This window comes from Loxodonta africana, chromosome 5, assembly GCF_030014295.1.
Source record: "Loxodonta africana isolate mLoxAfr1 chromosome 5, mLoxAfr1.hap2, whole genome shotgun sequence".
NCBI lineage: Eukaryota > Metazoa > Chordata > Mammalia > Proboscidea > Elephantidae > Loxodonta > Loxodonta africana.
Window position 1 is genome coordinate 38,852,804 of NC_087346.1, and position 22,117 is coordinate 38,874,920.

The following is a 22,117-nucleotide window of genomic DNA, read 5'->3' on the forward strand; positions in this document are numbered from 1 at the left end:
TCCCAGATGTATGTCCTTCAGGCATCTCAGAGTCAATAGATCGCAAACAAAATCCATAACACTCTACCTTAACTGAATATCTGTGTTGATTAAGGGCATTACACATCCTTACAATCACTTAGCCTCAAAACCTGGAATCAATGCATTCCTCCTCACCTTCAACCCCTACATGGATTAAATTGTCAAATCCTATTGCTTTTTCTTCCTCAATCATCTTTTCAAACCATTCTCATATTCCACTCCTGCTGCCTCTTCCTCTACCATTTCCTGCTCATTGACCACCCCACTTGAAGCACGCACCATCTCTGTACAATCATCAGATAGGACTGCAGACTATTCCCTAAATATATTCTGCACATTCCTCCTCTGTGCTTCTGTTGCACCAACCCTCTCGCACATCTGTCTTTCATGGCCTTGCTCAAACGCTACCATTTCAGTCTCTGGAAAGACTGAATCTCTCCCACCCTGGTTCTCCAAGAGTATTGTGTCATGTTTGTACCACTGTTACGTCACTTACCACAGTCTGCCTTGTATCCCAGTTATTACATGTGTTTTTATCTTACTGCCCAGATATCAGGCCCTTAAAAAACAGGGACCATGTCATATTCATCTTGGCAAGATCTTGCACACTGTAGGAGTTTAATAAATTGTTTTGCATTATTTAATAATAGAATTAATAAATTTCATTCATCACTCATTCCATGAGACTACATTCAGCACCAAGTCTGTTACTCAACATGACTGCTGAGATTCATTGAATTTTACTTTGGCCTTAGGATAATAATAGCGCCCATTGATTTCATGCTTAATACCTGCCAACAATTATATACATATTATTTCTAATCCTTACAATAACCTTATAAAATAGACAACAAACAAACAATTGCCATCAAGTCCATAGGATTTTCAATGGCTAATTCAAAAAGAAGACTAAGTTAATGTTTATTTTGTGTTTGACAGTGCAATTTAACATCAGGCACACCTCAAGAGGACCTCATAGACAAAAAGTGCTTAACAGAAAAATACACGCATCTCTCCTGTAATAAAGTCTTCTGCCAACCATGGCAGAGATGCATCGATGGGACCTGTATTTGTAAGCTCCCTTATCAGTGCCCAAAGAATGGTACTTCGGTATGTTCAACTAATGGAAGAAGCTACCCAACTTACTGTCAGCAAAAGAGTTTTGAATGTCTTCGTCCACAGGCAAAGTTTTTAAATAATGGAACGTGCATAGCTGAAGGTAGGAAAAGCCTATTTTCTAAGACCAAGTTATTCTGTGATACCTAGTGAGAGGGCAATTGTCTGCCATACTTTCTATTAGAAAGCATGTTTTTTCTGTGAAATATGATGAAGAAGATTCAGAGTTCTCTTGACTCTCCATAGTAAATTAGGGGATAACTAAAGAAATCAGGAATCACAAGAATTCAGCTCTTGAGTCTACAGCAGGTTGTCCTAACTCCAGGCCTTCCCATAGCATCAGTACCACCCTCTGCTGCCCATTCTCACTTTCATTTGGCTAATGGGATTATTCCCAGGGCCATTTAGAGTCCATTCAGCACCCAAGGAAAAAGTCTCGACATGAGATTGGTACTGATACGCAGCATTGTTAGCCCCCTGCTGGCCCCTGGCCTCAATGATTTCTGCCAGCTTCCATGCTTCCATCACCTGCCTCTCCCTCTCACCCACCCCCACCCCACCCCACTGGCCTTGATTATCCACATAGATCTTGGGCCAGTGTTGACTTGAACATACTCCAACCTGGCAAACTTGGCCTCTTAGACTGGAGAGCTTGTCTACTTTCCATTCAAGTTCCTAATTTATGAGGAGGTTGGGAACCTAATGTGCAGATTGGTGGAGTGGTTAAGATCAGGGTCTCACTGTCAGTCAGATTTTATTTCAAGCTCCTCCAAGCTCCACCTAAGTCAATGACAAGCTGTATGACCTCTCTGGGCTCCAGTTTCCTCATCTGTAAAATGTGAATAATAGTAGTCCCTAACCTATAAGGATTTTGTGACAATTAAATAAAATGATACAGGCTCTTGGCACACCAAAAGTGCTCATAAAATTTTAGCTGTGACAGCAAAACTCAGGCTCACTGTGCTCTGGTATCAAGTGATCACAAACACTGTGAATTTACAGATGAATTATTATCAAGTTCTTTCTAAAGCACCATGACATATACCAGCTCACAGTGGCTCACATATTTTTGTGACACTGAGTTAAGATGCTGAGGTAATGTGGAAAAGGAGGAAGAAAGCACCCAGTTGGAGTCCCTCCCTGTGGCCTGTTGGAGAAGAGGAAGGCAGCAGTGGTTATCATGTCAGTCAGTGCCAGACTTTTCTTCTCCTCAGCCGAATGCCTTAAATACATGTGTAGGCACAAGCCCTTCTTACATTTTCATTATTTGTTTGGCTGGCTTTTAAGACCATGAACTCTGGAGTAAGATTAATATAGCAAAACCAGTTGCTGGAGAGTCATCTTCGACTCATGGTCTCCCCATGTGTGCCAGGTAGGACTGTTCTCCGTTGTATTTTCAATGGCTGATTTTTCAGAAGTAGATCACCAGGCCTTTTTTCCAAGGGGCCTCTGGGTAGACATGAACCACCAGTCCTTCAGTTAGCAGCACCACCTAGGGATGTGTAAGATTAATACTGTTGTTGTTATTACCTGCCGTAGAGTCAGCCTGCAACTCATGGTGACCTGATGCACTACGGAATAGAATGAAATGCTGCCTGGTCCTGTTCTATCCCCATTCTCAATTGAAGATCTGACTATCATGATTCAGAGGGTTTTTGCTGGCTGATTTTTGAAAGTAGTTTACCAAGCCTTTCTTCCTAAAAAAAAAAAAAAAAAATTTTTTTTTTTTTTTTTTAATCTGGAAGCTTGGCTTAACCCGTTCAGCATCATGTAAGCCTCCACTGACAGATGGGTGGCGGCTCTGCATGAGGTGTATTGGCCCAGAATGGAACCTGGGTCTCCTACATGTAAGGTGAGAATTCTACCACTGACTCACCAGTGCCTCAACAAGATTACCCAAAAACCCAGGGCCATCGAGTCAATTCTGACTCATAGTGACCCTATAGGCCAGAGTAGAACTGCCCCATAGAGTTTCCAAGGAGTGCCTGGACGATTTGAACTGCCAACCTTTTGGTTAGGAGCTGTAGCACTTAACGACTATGCCGCCAGGGTTTCCCAACAAGATTAATATAAATTAAAACCAAACCTGTTGCCATCAAGTCGGTTCTGACACATAACAACCCTATAGAACAGAGTAGAACTGCCCCATAAGTTTTCCGAGGCTGTAATCTTCACGGAAGCAGACTGCCACATCTTTCTCCCATGGAGTGGCTGGTAGGTTTGAACTGCTGACCTTTTGGTTAGCAGCCAAGCACTTAACCACTACACCACCAGGGCTCCAGGATTAATACAGCAAGTTCAAATTCCTTGTTTCACCACTTGAGCCAGTAACTTAACATCTCTTAGCTTTCGTTTCTCAGGTGTAAAAATGAGGCTAATACAGGCTTAATCTTCATAGGGTGATTGTGAGGGTTTTATGGTATTCTCTTAACTGGTAGCCAGCCACTGCCACATAGTAAGCACTCATAAAATGGTGTTTACTATTATTTGTTAAAATCTTCATGGTGTTTAGAGTTAATTTGACATTATGTAGTTTATTATTGTTAAGGTTCTACTCAAGGGGGAAAAAGTGAATGCCTAAATATTTCTCTTTCTTTTGGTTTTTATTTTAGGACAATTCAGTATTTCCTTGAATTATGGAAATACAAATTCAGAGGGAATTGTTGAAGTAAAACTTGTGGACAAAGATGAGAAGATGTTCATCTGTAAAAAAGGCTGGCGCATAACACAGGCCAACGTGGCTTGCCTTGACCTTGGATTTCAACAGTGAGTGCTTGTATTAGTGATTTTCTCAGGGTTGATTTTATTGTCCCAACTATTTGACGGCACTGGGGCACTGGGGATTTGCATTTTGGTACCTAATCCTGATACACGCCTGATAACACTGTTATGAGGATTAAATGGGTTCACGTTTGCCTAGCACTTAGAACACTGTCCAGTACACAGCATCTGTAAGTTTGTTAAAGAACATTCTGGATGCGAACCGTTCACTAATTCACAGCGTTACAAATGCGTTCTTTACCATCTGTCTCTCCTTATGTCTATCTCTACTCTATGTCCACTTTTTCACATCTAATATTGCTTACTTATGCTTTCTCTTTTTTTCCTCACTTAATATATATTGTAAATCGTAGTATTAGTAATTACGTGAACAAACTGTTCCCTGATTCTTTTTATACGTCTGGAACTTATTCTATAGTGAATATGACACTCTACCTCTAGGAGATCTTAGTGAGCTCATTACGTCTTTGTCGGGTGGCGTAGAGTCAGTTTCAGTTCATAGTCACCCTGCGTAAAACAGAACGAAACATCGCCCAGTCCTGCACCATCCTCACAATTGTTGCTATGTTTGAGCCTGTTGTTGCAGCTACTGTGTCAATCCATCTTGAGGGTCTTCCTCTTTTCTGATGACCCTCTACTTTACCAAGCATGATATCCTTCTCTAGGGACTGGTCCCTCCTGATAACATGTCCAAAGTATGTGAGACAAAGTCTCACTATCCTCTCTTCTAAAGAACATTCTGGCTGTACACCACTTCCTCTAAGACAGATTTGTTCATTCTTCTGGTAGGCCATGCTACATTCAATATTCTTCACGAACACCATAATCCAAAGGCGTTCATTCCTCTTCGATCTTCCTTACTCATTGCCCAGCTTTCGCATACCTATGAGTTGATTGAAAATACCATGGCTTGGGTCAGGCGCACCTCAGACCTCAAAGTGACATCTTTGCTTTTTAAGACTTTAAAGAGGTCTTTTGCAGCAGATTTGCCCAATATGTCCTTTGACTTCTTTTTTCTTTTTTTTGCCTTTTCCGTCTTCCAGAGATTTGTCTGTTTGATTAGTCTTTTTTGTATTTGTTGCCTGTTTCTTTTTTATTAATCTTTGGTCTTAATTCTCCCTTCTTCTTTGTGCTATTGTATTTTTTTTCTAATTCACTGAGTTGGATGCTTAATTCACCAATTTTCAAATTTTCTTGTTTTCTACTATAAGCACTCAAGGTATAAGTCTCTCGCCAGGTAGTGCTCCACCTGCATGCCACAAGTCTCTGTGTTATTTTATTTATTGTTCTGTTCAAAATATTTTCTAATAATCCATATAATCTTGCCTTTGACCCATGAATAATTTGGAAATCTCTTTTTTACTTTCCAAATATATATGTTAGTTTGCCTTTGGTTATTTTTCTTACCTCCCTTTGGTCATCTTTTTAATAATTATTTCTTATTTAATTGCATTGTGGTTAGAGAATATGTCTGCATGTTGATAGTTTTGCCTATTTATATATTTTGTTGAGATTTGTTTTGTGACTGAGTATATTTTAAATGCTTCATTGAAATTAAATATTTTCTCAACTTTAGAGTGCAGGGTTCTATATAATAGATGTGTTATTCATTAGAATAGCAGCTTGTTAACTTCTTTGTTCAAATCGCTTTTCATTTCATTACTTTCAATCTTTCCTGTGTCATTATATTTTAGGTATGTCCCTTTTAAACAGCACATACTGAGATTTGTTTTTTTAATCCAATAAGGCAATCACTGTTAGCTGAAGAGTTTAGTTTATTTTCATTATGGTGATTACTTGCATTATTGGATTGATTTTTCCTGTATTATTTTGGTCTTATCACTTACTTTTTCTGTGCTTTTGTTTCTTCCTTTCCTAATTTCTATTAGATTAATCAAGTTTTTCTTTTTAAATTCTCGGCCTTTTCCTCCACTATTTGTTTTAAAAATTATGCATTCTATTTCTATTCTTTTAGTAGTAATCTTTAAATTTATACCAGGAATACTTGACTTAGGAAGTCCTCACCTTCCTAAGAAACAATACGAAGAAGACTATTACCCCATCTTATCTTAAATGCTTGTTTCCATCTTATTTTTACACCCCCAAAGTTAATCACTGTTATTATATAATAAGCTATTATTATTATGGGTGATCAGTCAATGCTTACGCAGATTTACTGCATGTTTACCAACTTCTTGGTTTGACATTCCTCCTTGCATCTCCCTCCTTCATTCTGGATTCAATTTTTTTCCTTAAACTACATCTGCTAGTAGTTCGTAGGAGAGTCTCTTATTATTAGATTGAACCATAGGATATTGCGGATATCCAACACTTTTTAACCTACAGTCTATGGTTCAACCTAATGGTAAACTCTCTCAGCCTTTGCTTTCTCGATATTTTGCTTATATTTTACATAAACTCGTGGACATACTAGTCTGGTTTTAGCCAGTGGGGATTTTCCTTTCTTCCTTGTGGGCTCATCAAGGGTGTTTATTCCATTTTATCTGATATTTTTAGAAATATTTAGGTTGAGAGGTTTTTAGAAATTTTTCAATTGAGAGATTTTTACATTTCAAGGCTGTTTGACAGTTTCATGACTATCTTCGTTATGGATCTTAATAAATGAAAAAGACTATTTTCTTCAGTGTTTCTTTTTACCTTTAATTTTAATTGTCTGATACTTGTATTGCCACTACTGCTTTATTTTTATTTACATTTGTCTGGTGCATCTTTGGAGCCCTGCTGGCACAGTAGTTAAGAGGTCAGCAGCTAACCAAAATGTTGGCAGTTTGAATCCACCCTCTGCTCCTTGCAAACACTATGGGGCAGTTCTACTCTGTCCTATAGGGTCGCTGTGAGTCAGAATCAACTCGATGGCAATCGGTCGGGTTCCCTGGAGAGACGAGCAATTGAAGAGACGGAGAGAGGCCAGCAATGACACATCTCAGGTTGGAAGGAAACAACAGGAATGAGGAAGAAACGTTTCTCCTTAACAAGAGATGGGTGTGAAGAAACGAACATTTGATGAGTGCTCGCCATACTTTGAACACTGGCTAGTGAATTTTAATTGATTGTTTTAGTTACTCTTCACAAAACCCAGTGAGGTTGTTACATTCCCTTTGAAAAACTGAGGCTCAAGGAATTTAAGTATCTCATCCAAGCTGTACCTTACATATAAAAACTGAGGGGAAACAAGTCCCTTACCTCCTATAGTGAGTTTATAAATGCCAAGTACTAATTATTCCAACCTAATGTTTCATGTATTCTATTTGCAGAGGTGCTCTTTCTACTCAAAGAAGGTTTAATTTACCCAACTATCTTCCTATAAACAACACCGAGTGTCTGCACGTGCACTGTCGAGGATTAGAGACCAGTCTGGCTGAATGTACTTTTACTAAGGGAAGAGCTACCAAGTACCAGGGTCTAGCTTCTGTGGTGTGTTACACGCAGAGCCCCGAAGGTTGGTGGAGTATTTGCCTTATATTTTCCCTTCCTTCAAAGTCGTTTATGTCACATCAAGACAACAGTAAACAAATAAATGATTGATACTCAGTTGCCAGCCACAGAAGCCATGATAGGGCCTCTATCCTATTTTAAGCTTTAGAGATGAAATTGATACTTCCTCCTTATTGTACTTTTTTCCATTCAAATATTACTTCTTTTCAGATTCTTATAAGAGAAGCGAAGTTGCCTGACTCCCCTTTACTTCCTGGAACATCTGAGTTAAAGTTAGCATAACAAACACAAGTCAACTGAGCAGGAGAAGAAACCTCAGCATCTCCTTCCAGAGGTCCAGATTATATACATTCTTTTAAAATGTTTAGGTGACCATGTCAGTGCCTCAGTTTCTAGTAAATCACCAATACTTTGCTTCTCCATCCTGGCACTGGAATATTTTAGCTATGTATATGGTGCTAAAGGCTAAAGCTATACCCTTTCCTTTTCAGTGCTAAAAAACTAGCCATCATCAAAACGTAAATGGCAAAGAGACAACTCACAGAATAGGGAAGAATATTTGGTAACCATGTATCTGGTTTACCCAGAAGGGCTTAATACCTAGAATATATAAAGAACTTCCACAACAAAAAGACAAACAATTTTAAAAATGAGCAAAGGACTTTAATAGGCATTTCTCAAAGATATACAAAAGACCAATAAGCGCATGAAAAGATGCTGAACATCATTAATCATTAACGCACTACCGTCAAGTTGATTCCAACTTATAGCGACCCTGTAGGACAGAGTAGAACTGCCCCGTAGAGCTTCCAAGGAGACCCTGGCGGATTCGAACTGCCAACCTCTTGGTTAACAGCCGTAGCACTTAACCACTACGCTACCAGGGTTTCCCATTAATCATTATGGAGATGCAAATCAAAACCACAGTGAAATACCACTTCACTTCCACTAGGATAGCTATTACCAGAAAAATGGAAACTAACAAGTGTTGAAAAGGATGTGGAGAAATTAGGCCTTCATCCTTTGCTGGCGGAAACATAAAATGGTACAGCCACTGTGGAAAACAATATGCAATTCCTTAAAAAGTTAAACATAGACTTACCATATCACCTAGCAATTCCACTCCTAGGTATATACCCCAAAGAATTGAAAGCAGAAACTCAAACAGATACTTGTGTGCCAACGTTCATTGTAGCAATATTCACAATAGCCAAAAGATGGAAACAACCCAAGTGTCCATCAAAAGATGAATGGATAAACAAGATGTTATATATATATATATGCAATGGCATACTATTCAGCCATGAAGTCTGAAGACCTGACACATGTTACAACACGGAAGAAGCCTGAAAAACATTACGTTGAGTGAAATAAGTCAGACACAAAAAGACAACTATTGTATGACCCCACTAATATGAAATGCTTAGATTAGGCAAATGCATAGAGACGGCACTGATTTTTTTTTTATAGAGACAAATGTTCATTGTGGTTACCACGGGCTAGGCAGAGAGGGAAATGGGGAATTATTACTTAAGGGATACTGAGTTTCTGTTTAGGGGGATGAAAAACATTTGAAAATGGATAGTGGTAATGGTTACACAACATGGTGAATGTAAATAATGTCACTGGATTGTACATTTCAAAATAGCAAAAATTGCTGTTTCGTTATACATATTTTTCCACAATAAAAAAATGTAAATGGCACTGCCCAAGTATATCTTGGTAGTGGGGGGTGGGGATTAGTGTGGTAGTATAAGAGGAACTGGTGAGAACCAGAGTTTGCCAATATCCAACAAGTGTTCCTGATTCCTGAAGCCCCCACCTCAGCGAGCGCAGACTTCTACAATAAATACTGGTTTTCAGGGATAATGGAAGGGTCTCCATAAGCCAGCTTTGGCATTTATTTTCCTTATTAACCAGACATGCTAAGTTGATAAACCAAGCCAAACCCATTTGCCCTCGAGTAGATTCCGACTCATAGCAACCCTGTAGGACAGAGCAGAACTGCCACAATAGGGTTTCCAAGGCTGTAAATCTCTACGGAAGCAGATTGCCACATCTTTCTCCTTCAGAGCCATTGGTGGGTTCAAACCGGTGACCTTCCATTTAGCAGCCCAGCTTTAACCACTGCACCACCAGGGCTCCTTTCTATATTGACACTACCAATATACTTTATATCATTTTTTATTTGAGGCCTGACTTTATCTTGTTGTTGTTGTTAGGTGCCATGGAGTCGGTTCTGACTCATAGCAACCCTACGTACAACAGAATGAAACACTACCGGGTCCTGCACCTTCCTCAACAATCATTGCTATGTTTGAGCCCATGGTTGCAGCCACAGTGTCAATCCATCTCTTAATGACTCCATTATTCCAAAAATGTGATAAGGGCACCATGCCACAACTCCGTAAATAAATTTTACAAAGATAATTTCTGCTTTACAGATATTCTACCAGAAGAGTCCTTTCACTGTGTGAATGGGAAGCACATTCCTCAGATGGCGGCCTGTAATGGTCTCAATGATTGTGGAGACCAAAGTGATGAGCTGTGCTGCAAAGGTAGAGAGGAATGTAGTTTTTAAATCCCCCAAACGTATTTTTCTAACTAAAAAAGTAAAAACAACTTTATCACTACATTTTAGGATGTCATCTCGTTCCATTTTAAGAAATGAAAAGAACCATTCCTATTTATGTTTTCACAGGGTGTCAAGGTGCAAGTTTCCTTTGTAAATCAGGTGTTTGTATTCCAAAAGAATATAAATGCAATGGAGAGGTGGACTGCATCACAGGAGAAGACGAAATTGGTTGCAAAGGTAAAGTGTTTTGGTTACTTTTTGTCATTGATGAATCCAAGGATTCTGAAACATCTTAGGTGAATTATAATTTTAAGGGGCCACAGGAGGGTGTAGCAGTGAGAGTACTGAATGGACACTGGAGGACTATGGACTGTTCATCTCCTCACATCCTCATTTAGTAAATATTGATTTACTTTAGAACTTTTTTTTAAGAAAAATATTCCCACATACATAAAAATAGACTAGTAGAATGACCCTGATGCACCCCCATGTTACAGCTTCAAAAACTTCAAAATTTTGCTAGTCTTGGTCATCTATCCTCTAGCTTGCCTGCTTTTTTGTTTGTTTGTTGGAGTATATGAAAGCAAATTTCAGACATTCTGTCACTTTGCCTCGAGATGTATATACCTCTAATGATAAGACCCATGGTCATTGAGTCGATTCTGACTCTAACAACCCTATAGGACAGAGTAGAACAGCCCCACAGGGTTTCCCAGGCTGTAATCTTTACAGGAGCAGACTACTAAGCCTTTCTCCCACAAAGCAGCTGGTGGGTTCAAACTGCTGACCCTTCCATTAGCAGATGGGTGCTTAACCACTGCACAACCAGGCAGGACTCCTCAAGAGAGACAATTAACAAGAGAAATGAGTAAAACAATAAGAGCTAAAAAGTGCTAAGGAGAAAAAATAAAGCAAGGAAGTTTTCTTCGTTTCTTATGCTGCTGGAACAGAAATATCACAAGTGAATGAATTTAAAGAATGGAACTTTATTTTCTCACATTTAGGAGGTCTGAAGTCCATATTCAGGGCACTGGCTATAGGGGAAGGCTCTCTTTCTGTGGGCTCTGGGGGAAAGAGCCTTGTCTCAGTTTCTGTACCCTAGTGTTCCTTGGCTCCTTGTCAATCTTCAGGTGGCATCTATGTTCCCCATTTGTGCTTCTTACTCTATCTAATCTGCTCTTTTTACAATGCTGGAGTGATTAGGTTTAGGGCTTGCCCTACACTGACATGACTAACGTAACAGAAAACTTTATTCCCAAATGGAATTACATCCACAGGTATAGGGGTTAGGATTCCAACACATATTTTAGGAGAATACAATTCAATCCATTATGGAAGGAGAATATAATATGTTCGGGTTAAGTTTCAAAGTTTTACTGAGGTAGCCTTTAGGTAAAGAGCTGAAGGAAATGATGGAGTTAGCCGTGCAGATGTCTGGGAAGAGTGTTCCAGACAGAGGCAATAGCCATTGCAACATCCCTAAGATGAGAAAATCCATGTAAATTTGAGGAATGAGCAGCAATGAAGCCAGTGTGGAGGAAAGTGGTAGTGAAAAAATAATGGGACAGAACAATCCCCCTCTTAGGAATATACTCAAGAGACTTCAAGTAGCGATTCCAGCAGACACATGTACACCAATGTTCATTGCAATACTATTCACAATAGCCAAGAGGTGGAAACAACTCAAATGTCCATCAACAAGATCAATGGATAAAGAAAATGTGGTTATATACACACAGTGGAATATTACTCTGCCATAAAGAGAAATGAAGCTCTTATATATACAATATAGACGAACCTTGAAAACATGCTGAATGAAACAAGTCACTCACAAAAGGACAAATGTAATTTGGTTTCAGTAATATAAATATGTAATATAGGAAAATATATAGAAATCAGAGTTTAACAGTAGTTAGCTGGGGTGGGAGAGAAGGGGATAAAGGGAAACTTTTGTCTAGATAGCACTGAAGTTTTGGTTATGGTGATGGAAAATTATGGCAATGGATATTGGTGATGGTCACACAACATGACTGATGTAATTGGTTTCACTGAATTGTACAAGTGACAATAGTTGAATTGCCAGAGGTTGTGTTAGATGTATTTTTTATAACACTTAAAAAGAAAAAAAGGACAAACAATAAAAAAGGCTGGAAAAGTACAGAGGGGGCAGGGCAGATCAAGTAAGATTAGTGAGCGAAATGGGGGAGGTACTTCATGAATGTTTTCAGAGGGGCGACTAACATTTTAAATCAAAGGCACTCTGGGCAGTGAATAGTCTGTGTGAGGGACAAGGGGAGAAGCAGGAGGACCAGTTAGGAAGCTACTGCAGTAATCCAGGGAAGAGATGATGGTGACTTGGACAAGTTGGTAAGAATGGAAATGGTGAGAAGTGGTCAGGTTCTAGGTACATTTTGAAGATAGAGCCAACAAGATTTGCTGATAGATGGGATGGAGGCGTGAGAGCAAATGAGCAGTCAAGGATGACTACAGTGGTTTTGGTCTGAGAATAAGAAGGATGGGCTACTACCAGCAAAGATGGAGAAGGCTGTGGGAGGAGTAGTTGCACTTATACTCTCCTTTTTTATGGAAATTATCCAGTAGTGTGCTGGCTAATGTTTCAGAACTGGATTCCAGGATGAGGGCAGCCCTGATTGACAGTTTTGCCAATTTCTCTGGTATAAATACTCCCATCATGGGTAATTTCAAGCTACTGACATGATGTCCCAGAACACCAGTTGAGAAGTGATAGAAACAACAGATGCTTGCAATCTGGTAAGAATCAGCATCAGCACACCACTGAATTACTTTTGTTTGTCTTACCTCCCCATGCTATAATAAGCTCCTTGAAAACAGAATCTGTCTAATTATTTGTAGATTCCAAAAGTCCTAGGAGAAATGCCTTACACATAAACATTAAATAAATGTTGAAGATAGGTACAGATAGGTTAATTGATATTAATTATATTTTGACATTACTTGGTATGCCAAGTGTTTGACTTTACTGAAATTAAAAAAAAATTTTTTTTTTTCCATTGATATCAGTTCTTAAACTGGAGAACACACTTTTCTGGATTTCAAATCATTCATTTATTTTGAAGGCATATAGGTAGTTGAGCAAAAGTACTTTCATGCTCTTTAAATTTAGTTCAATCCCCAGTAAAGAGAGCAGAGGAAAAAAGAAAAAAAATTTCAAGGAGGAGGACACTAAACAATTACTTTTGCCAGTGAAGCTCCACAGTTGGATCTCATTCTTTTGGTTTCTTCTCGTCCTCCTTCTCTTTTTTCTCCCTTCAGATTCCTTCTCCTCTTCCTCCTGATTCAAAGCTTAAAGTTCAAGGTGAAGGAACATAAGTCTTAGTTAATCAGAAAAAAACCCTACTGCCAGGAATTAACTACAACATAAACTTTACTTTTTCATCAGTTTCTTGAATCCATATCAAAACTTTACTTTTTCATCAGTTTCTTGAATCCATATCAAAAATGCATTTAGTCACCTGTTATTATTACTTAAGTTTACCCTTCTTTAGGATGAGCTCCGCCTTTTGTATTTTAGGAATGGTTCTAAATTTTGCCCATGTAAGGGAGGGCAAGTGAGAGCAGAGAGGTAAAATAAATATATTAACATATTCATTGGCTTCTCCTCTTAGTGGTCAGGACAGAATCAGTAAATCAACAGAAGTTTAGACTATATCTTGATTTAAACTATCTTTTATAAGCCCTCCTTTTAGTAATGTAAGTTAAAAATGGTTGTAAATTTTGCATAACTGTATAGTAGGCTGCCTGTTGGATAGGTATTCAAATATATCTAAAATACTAATTTCTCTTTTTCATTCAAGTTGAAATGATATCCTTGCTGTGGTGAAATTGGTGTGTGTTTAATTGCAAGAGGAAAAATCTGTTATGCACTAGGAAAAACCAAAGTAAAGATGGCATCCTGTGGTTTTTCGTTTTATTCAAGTGAAAATGATCTCTTGCTATAGTGAATTTTTTTGTTTTGCTTTTAGAACGTGGACATCCTGGACGTCGAGGTAAATCTGTTTTCATTATAGAAAATTTATAGTACAGTATTGAAAACAAAACTGAGGTGCTAAAGCTTTTCTAATATATGGACAGTATGGATACAGTGCACTTTTTCTTTTTGCTTGAATAAAAATGACCTTTTGCTAAGGTAAATTTTTTTTGTTTGCTTTTGTTATTTTACGTTTTGAACTTGTGCCACGAGGTAACACTTTTATTAAATTATTGGAATATTGTATAATTTAAACAAAACTAAGATACTGTTATATTCTCATGTTGTTGTTAGGTGCTGTTGACTCGGTTTCAACTCTTAGCTATCATTTGTACAACAGAAACACTGCCCAGTCCTGCACCATCCTCACAGTCCTTGCTGTGTTTAAGCCCACTGTTGTAGCCACTGTGTCCATCCATCTTGTTATGGGTCTTCTGATATGTGAATCTAAATCTTAACTTAGGGTGATGGGACCAAGTGTTACCAAGAACTTGGCTTTAACATTAGCTTAGACACAGGATTCTTTTTTTGCACTGTGATAAATTTCCATTCTCACACTCCCCACCTGCAGCCTGCTGACCAAATTACCACCAAATACACCTTTCTCTGCACATTTCACCTTTGCCAAATGCCCTTCTCCTCTTTAATTTATCCTTAAAACTAAGGCAGCTCCTGAAGAAATTGCCACCAGTGGAAAACACCTTTTCAAGAGAGATATTTCCTTATGTAGACAAAATGTCCTCAAATTCTCTAGTTCTTTGAAGTCACTCTTTTCTTTAATATTCATATAATAAGACTCAAGTACTCAGTCCACAAGTTTATAGTGCTCTTCAGGATTTCTTAAGATTTCTGGGGACATACATGGTCAAGATCACTCCTTGCTCTAAAAACCTATGGTTAATGACGTCTTGGTATTCCCTCCCTCTTATAATTTTGCACTCCAAGGCTGCTGTTCTTTTTCCCCTTCTTCACTTCTTTTCTTCCTCCATTTTTACCTCTCTTCATTTTTTTCTTCTTCCTTCCCTCCTTCCTTCCTTCCTTTCTTCCTTCCTTCCTTCTCTCCCTCCCTCCCTCCCTCCCTCCTTCCTTCCTTCCTAGTTTTGGGCCTCAGTGCAGGGGATGAGTTAACCATGCTCCTCAGTTCATTGCACACTATCTTCATTGGTCCCGGCCAGACCCCTCTCTTCTTTACTTTTAATTCCTCTTTATCCCTATACCAACCAAACCAAATCCACTGCCATCGAGTCCATTCTGATTCATAGCGACCATGTAGGACAGAATAGAACTGCTCCATAGATTTTCCAAGGCTGTAACTCTTTATGGAAGCAAACTGCCACATTTTTCTCCTGAGGAGCAGCCAGTGGGTTCAAACAGCCAAACTTTAGGTTAGCAGTTGAGATCTTGACCAATGAGAAACAGGGATCCTCTAGACAGACAACAAACAAGAGAAATTAGTAAAATAGTAAGTGCTAACAAGTACTAAGGAGCAAAAACAAGGCAAGGAAGTTTTCTTAGTTTCTTATGCTGCTGGAACAGAAATACCGCAAATGAATGGCTTTAAAGAACAGGATTTTGTTTTTTTCCCATTTAGGAGGCCCGAACTCCATATTCAGGGTACTGGCTATAGGGAAAGCCTCACTCTCTGTAGGCTCTGGAGGCAAGATCCTTGTTTCAGCTTCTGTAGCCCCAGTGTTTCTTGGTTCCTTGTCAATCTTCAGCTGGCATCTATCTTCCCCCGTTTGAGCTTCCTACCCCAGCTAATCCGTTATTTTTATAATGCTGGAGTGACTAGGTTTATGGAATGCCTTACACTGATATGACTAATTAACATAACAGAAAACTTTATTCCCAAATGGAATTACATCCACAGGGATAGGAATTAGGATTCCAATACATATTATGGGAGAATACAGTTCAATCCATTATGAAAGGAGAATATAACATGTTGGAGTTAAGTTTTGAAGTTTTACTGAAATAATCTCTAGGTAAAGAGCTGAAAGAAATGATGGAGTTAGCCATGCAGATGTCTGGGAAGAGTGTTCCAGACAGAGGCAGCAGCCACTGCAACATTCCTAAGACAAGAAAATCCTAGTATGTTTGAGGAATGAGCAGCAACAAAGCCAGTGTGGCAGAAGGTGGTAGTGAAAAATAATGAGACACGGCAATCCCACTCTTAGGAATGTACCCAAGAGACGTGAAGCAGCGATGCCAACAGACACATGTACACCAATGCTTATTGCTGCACTATTCACAATAGCCAAGAGGTAGAAACAACTCAAATGTCCCTAAAAAGATACACAGAAAAAGAAAATGTGGTATATACACACAACGGACTATTTATTACTCTTCCATAAAGAGAAATGAAGTCCTGATACAAGCAATAACATGGGTGAATCTTGAAAACATGTTCAGTGAAATACATCAATCATAAAAGGACAAATATAGTATCGTTTCACTAGTATGAAATACTTAAAACAGACAAATACATAGAAATCAGACTTTATCAGTAGTAAGCAGGGGTGGGAGAAAAAGTGGAAAAAGGGAAACCTTTGTCTAGATAGTACTGAAGTTTTGTTTATGGCAATGGAAAATACGGCAATGGATATTGGTGATGGTTGAACAACACGATTGATGTAATTGGTTTCATTAATTTGTACAAATGAAAATAGTCGAATTGGTAAAACTTGTGTTAGCTATACTTTTTTCAAGACTTAAAAAAAAGAAACATAGCCTAAAGCACAATAAAACTCAAAAACAAAAAGAAATAAAAGGGCAAACACTAGGAGAGATTAGAAACGTAGAGAGGCGACAGAGCAAACCAAGTAAGAATAGCTGATAAGTGAAATGGGGGAGGTACTTTATGAATGTTTGCAGAGGAGCGACTAACATTTTAAACCAAAAGTTCCCTGGGTAGTGAATAGTCTGCATGAGGGACAAGGGGAGAAGCAGGAGGGCCAGTTAGGAAGCTACTGCAATAATCCGGGAAGAGATGATGGTGACTGAGACAAGTTGGTAAGAATGGAAATGGTGAGAAGTGGTCAGGTTCTAGGTACATTTTGAAGATAGAGCCAACAAGATTTGCTGACACATTGGACAGAGGTGTGAGAGCAAATGAGCAGTCTAGGATGATTACAGTGGTTTTGGTCTGAGAAAAAGAAGAATGGAACTACAACTAGCAAAGATGGGGAAGGCTATGAGAGGAGTAAACCAAAGCAAAGCAAAGCAAAACAAAAACCAACCCATTGCCGTTGAGTCAATTATAACTCATAGCGAACCTATAGGGCAGGGTAGAACTGCCCCACAGGGTTTCCAAGGAGCCACTGGTGGAGCCAAACTGTCACCTCTTTGGTTAGCAGTTGAGCTCTTAACCACTGTGCCACCAGGGATTCATGGGAGCAGTAGACATACTTACATTCTCCTTTTTTTTTATAGAACTTATCCGGTAGTGTACTGGTTAATATTTAACAACTAGATTCCAGGGTGAGGGCAGCCCTGATTGATAGTTTTTGCAGATTTCTCCCATCATGGGTAATTTCAAGCTACTGACATGATGAGGGTGGCGTAGTGGTTAAGCGTTACAGCTGCTAACCAAAAAGTTGGCAGTTCAAATCCACCAGGCGGTCCTTGGAAACTCTATGGGGCAGTTCTACTCTGACCTCTAGGGTTGTTATGAATTGGAATTGACTCGATGGCAACGGGTTTGGTTTTTGTTTTTTTGGACATGATGTCCCAGAACATGATTTGAGAAGTGATAGAAACAACAGAAGCTAACAGTCTGCTGTGAACCTGTACCAGCACACCACTGAATCATTTTTAACTGCTAATTATAGTTTTTTGTATTGTCTTACTTCCCCTTCTCAATAATAAACTCATTGAAAACAGAATCGATTTTTAGATTCCAAAAGTCCTAGGAGAAATGCCTTACATATACACATTAAATAAATGTTGAAGATATATATGGATATAATTGGTATTAATTATATTTTGACATTACTTGGTATGCCAAGTGTTTGACTGCAGAAATTTAAAAAAAGAATTTTTTTTCATTGATATCAGTTGTTAAACTGGAGAACACACTTTTTTGGATTTCAAATCATTCATTTCTTTTGAAGGCATATAGGCAGTCAAGCAAAAGTACTTTTTATGTTCATTAAATTTCAACCCTCAGTAAAGAGAGCAGAGTAAAAAAGAAAAAAATTTCAAGGAACAGGGCACCAAACCATGACTTTTGCCAGGGAAGCTCTACAATTTGATCTCACTTCCTGTGAGTTTCTTATCCTCCTCCTTCTCTTCTCCCTCTCTCCTGACTCCTCCTCCCCTTCCTCCTGTTTCAAATTTTAAAGTTTAAGGTCAGAAAAAAAATCCTACTGCCAGGAATCAACTACAACATAAACTTTACTTTTTCATTAATTGAACCCACATTGAAAATACATTTAATCACCTGTCCTTATTCCTTAAGTTTTTTTCTTAGGATGAACTCTGCCTTTTGTATTTTAGTAACGGCTCTAAATTTTCTCCACGTAAAGGAGAGCACATAAGAATAAATATATTAATTATTAATATATTCATAGGCATCTCTTTAAGTGGCTAGGTCAGAATCACTGAATCAAGAGAAGTTTGGACTATGTTTTGATTTAATTTATCTTTTATAAGCCCTCCTTTTAGGAATGTAAGTTAAAAATGGTTGTAAATTTTTTCACAACTGTGTAGTAGGCTTCTTGTTGGACAGGTGTTCAAATATATGCAACATACTAATTTCTGTTTTTCATTCAAGTTGAAATGATGTCCTTCCTGTGGTGAAATTGGTGTGTGTTCAAGTGCAAGATGCAAAAGCTGTTATGCAGTAGGAAAAACCAAAGTAAAGATGGCGTTCTGTGATTTTTTAAAATCTTTTTGTAAACATCAAGTTTCATATTATTTTTCAAATGCTAACAATCTGTGTACATTTTATTCACGTGAAAATGATCTCTTTGCTATAGTGAATTTTCTGTGTTTCTTTTTAGCAGCTGGACATCCTGGACTTCAAGGTAAATCTATTTGTATAATAGAAAATTTATATCACAGTATTGAAAAAAAGATAGAAGTGCTAAAGCTTTTCTAATATAGGGACAGTATTGATACAGTGTACTTTTTCTTTTTGTTGAAATAAAGATTATCTTTTGGTGAGGTAAATTCTTTTTGTTTGTTTTTAGGTGTTAGAACTGTGGCACGAGGTAAAACTCATTAATTTCTTGGGATATTGTGTAATTGAAACAAAAGTAAGGTACTGTGGTCTTCTTTGTTGTTGTTGTTGTAGTTGTAATTAGGTGCCACCAATTCAGTTTGGACTCATGGCGACCTGTGTACAACACAAAGAAACACTGCCCAGTCCTGTGCCATTGTCCCAGTCATCAAGTGCTGCTATAACAGAAATACCACAAATGGATGGCTTTAACAAAGAGAAATTAATTTTCTCACAATCTAGTAGGCTAGAAGTCCAAATTTAGGATGTCACCTTTCTCTCTCTGTTGGCTCTGGAGGAAGGTCCTTGTCATCAGTCTTCCCCTGGACTAGAAGCTTCTTTGCACAGGAACCCTGGGTCCAAAGGATGCGCTCTGCTCCAGGCACTGCTTTCTCGGTAGTATAAGGTCCCCATGTCTCTCTGCTTGCTTCTCTCTTTTCTATCTCAAAACAGATTGGCTTAAGATACTATCTAATCTTGTAGACCTCATCAATACAACTGCCACTAATCTATCCCATTACATTATAGTGATAGGATTTACAACACATAGGGAAATTACATCAGATGACAAAATAGTAATCATACAATACCGGGAATCATGACCCAGCCAAGTTGACAGATATTTTGGGGGAACACAATTCAGTTCATGATAGCCATCCTCACAATCCTTGCTATGTTTGAGCTCATTCTTGTAGACACTATATCAATCTGTCATGTTGAGGGTCTTCTTATATGTTAACGTAAATACTAACTTAGGGTGATGTGACCATATGTTACCTATCAAAATCATACCTGTTGCCGTCAAGTCTATTCCAACTCATAGCAATCATATAGGACAGAGTAGAACTGCCCCATGGGGTTTCCAAGGAGCGACTGGTGGATTCAAACTGCTGGCCTTTCGGTTAGCAGCCAAGTTCTTAACCATTACACCACCAGGGCTCTTGTGTTACCCATAACTTGGCTGAAACATTAGTTTAGACCAGGGGACTTTTTCCATAGTGTGATAAATTCCCATTCTTGCATTTCCCACCTGCAGCCTACAGACCAAAAAACCACCAAAATGGACCCTTCTTGCCCATTTCACTGTTGCTGAAGGCCCTTCTCTTTAATTTATGCTCAAAACCAATGCACCTCCTGAAGAAATTGCTACCAGTGGAAAGAAAGATCTTTTCATGACAGACATTTTCTTATTTACTTATTTAAGCAAAACGTCCCCACATTCTCTAGCTCTTCAGGGTCATCTTTTTCTATATAAAAAGACTCAAGTCCTCAGTCCACAAGTTCATGGTGCTCCTCAGTATTTCTTAAGATTTCTGGGGACATACATGGTCAAGATCACTCCTTGTTCTAAATACCTAAGCTTAATGATGTCTCAGTGTTCCCTCCCTCTCATCATTTTGCCCTCCAAGGCTGCTGTTCTTTTTCCCCTTCTTCATTCTTTTCTTCCTCCATTTTTACCACTCTTCCTTTTTCCGGCCTTCTTTCCCTCCTTCTTTTTTTCCTTCCTTCCTTCCTTCCCTCCTTCTTCTTCTTCTTCCTCTTTCCCTCCCTTCCTCCCTCCCTCCCTTCCTCCTTTGCTTTCTTCCTTCCTAGTTTTGGACCTCAGGTGCAAGCAATGAGTTAACCATGCTCCTCAGTTCATTGCACACTATCTTCATTGGTCCAGGCCGGGCCCCTCTCTTCTTTACTTTTAATTCCTCTTTATCCCTATACCAACCAAACCAAACCAAACCCACTGCCAAGGAGTCCATTCCAACTCTCAGCAACCATGTAGGCCAGAACAGAACTGCCCCATAGATTTTCCAAGGCTGTAACTCATTACAGAATCAGACTGCCACATTTCTCTCCCACGGAGCAGCTGGCAGGTTCGAAGAACCACCAACCTTTAGTTTAGTCGTGAGATCTTAATCACTGAGCAACAGAGCTAAACGATGCTAATAAGTCTAAGGAGAAAAAATAAAGCAAGGAGTTTTCTTAGTTTCTTAGGCTGCTGGAACAGAAATACCACAAGTGAATGGCTTTAAAGAACAGAATTTTATTTTTTCACAGTTTAGGAGGCCTGAAGTCCATATTCAGGGCACTGGTTATAGAGGAAGTCTCACAGTCTGTAGGCTCTGGGGGAAAGATCCTTGTCTCGGCTTCTGTAGCCCCAGTGTTCCTTGGTTCCTTGGCGATCTTCACATGGCATACATGTTCCCCCTGTTGCTGCTTACTTCAATATCTGCTCTTTTTGTAATGCAGAAATGATTAGGTTTAGGGCTTGCCCTACACTGACATGACTAATTAATGTAACAGAAAACTTTATTCCCAAATGGAATTACATCCACAGGTATAGGGGTTAGGATTCCAACACATATTTTAAGAAAATACAACTCAGTCCATTACAGAAGGAGAATATAACATGTGGGGGTTAAGTTTTGAAGTTTTACTGAGGTAGGCTTTAGGTAAAGAGCTGAAGGAAATGATGGAGTTAGCCATGCAGATGTCTGGGAAGAGTGTTCCAGACAGAGGCAACAGCCACTGCAACATTCCTGAGATGAGAAAATCCTTATAAGTTTGAGGAATGAGCAGCAATGAAGCCAGTATGGCAGAAGGTGGTAGTGAAACAATAATGGGACACAACTATCCCCTTCTTAGGAATATACTGAAGAGACTTGAAGCAGGGATGCTGTCAAAATGGCTTGGGGGCAATGTCTGATCTCCTCCCACTTCACGAGGGGAAATGGGAATCAAGATTAATAGCTCAAGCTGATTCCTATGAGGCGGGGGCCAGACAAGCCTCCTCTCTACCATCTTTACCAATTCTGACACCAGCTGTCCCTCCCATAGAACTCTCTATTGGGTTTGATAATTCATTGCAGTGGTCACACAAAACTCACAGACCATACTCACAATTATGGGGTTTATTAGGGAAGTAACAGTTACATTTCAGGCTGAG

The 22,117-nt window shown here is 38.9% G+C and overlaps 1 protein-coding gene across 5 annotated transcripts in view; it reads left to right on the forward strand.

The window, feature by feature from the left end:
• CFI (complement factor I) overlaps positions 1-22,117 on the forward strand; it is a 98,066-nt gene that overhangs the window by 36,709 nt on the left and 39,240 nt on the right. For 3 of the 5 annotated variants that reach the window (XM_064285445.1, XM_064285446.1, XM_023548575.2), the window contains exons 2-9: positions 961-1,240; positions 3,750-3,903; positions 7,194-7,378; positions 9,819-9,932; positions 10,076-10,186; positions 13,954-13,977; positions 18,962-18,985; positions 19,151-19,171. In XM_064285445.1, coding sequence (XP_064141515.1) covers positions 961-1,240; positions 3,750-3,903; positions 7,194-7,378; positions 9,819-9,932; positions 10,076-10,186; positions 13,954-13,977; positions 18,962-18,985; positions 19,151-19,171 — 913 coding nt within the window. The remainder of the gene's footprint in view (positions 1-960; positions 1,241-3,749; positions 3,904-7,193; positions 7,379-9,818; positions 9,933-10,075; positions 10,187-13,953; positions 13,978-18,961; positions 18,986-19,150; positions 19,172-22,117) is intronic. The other 2 variants (XM_023548576.2, XM_023548577.2) reach the window with 2 other exon arrangements.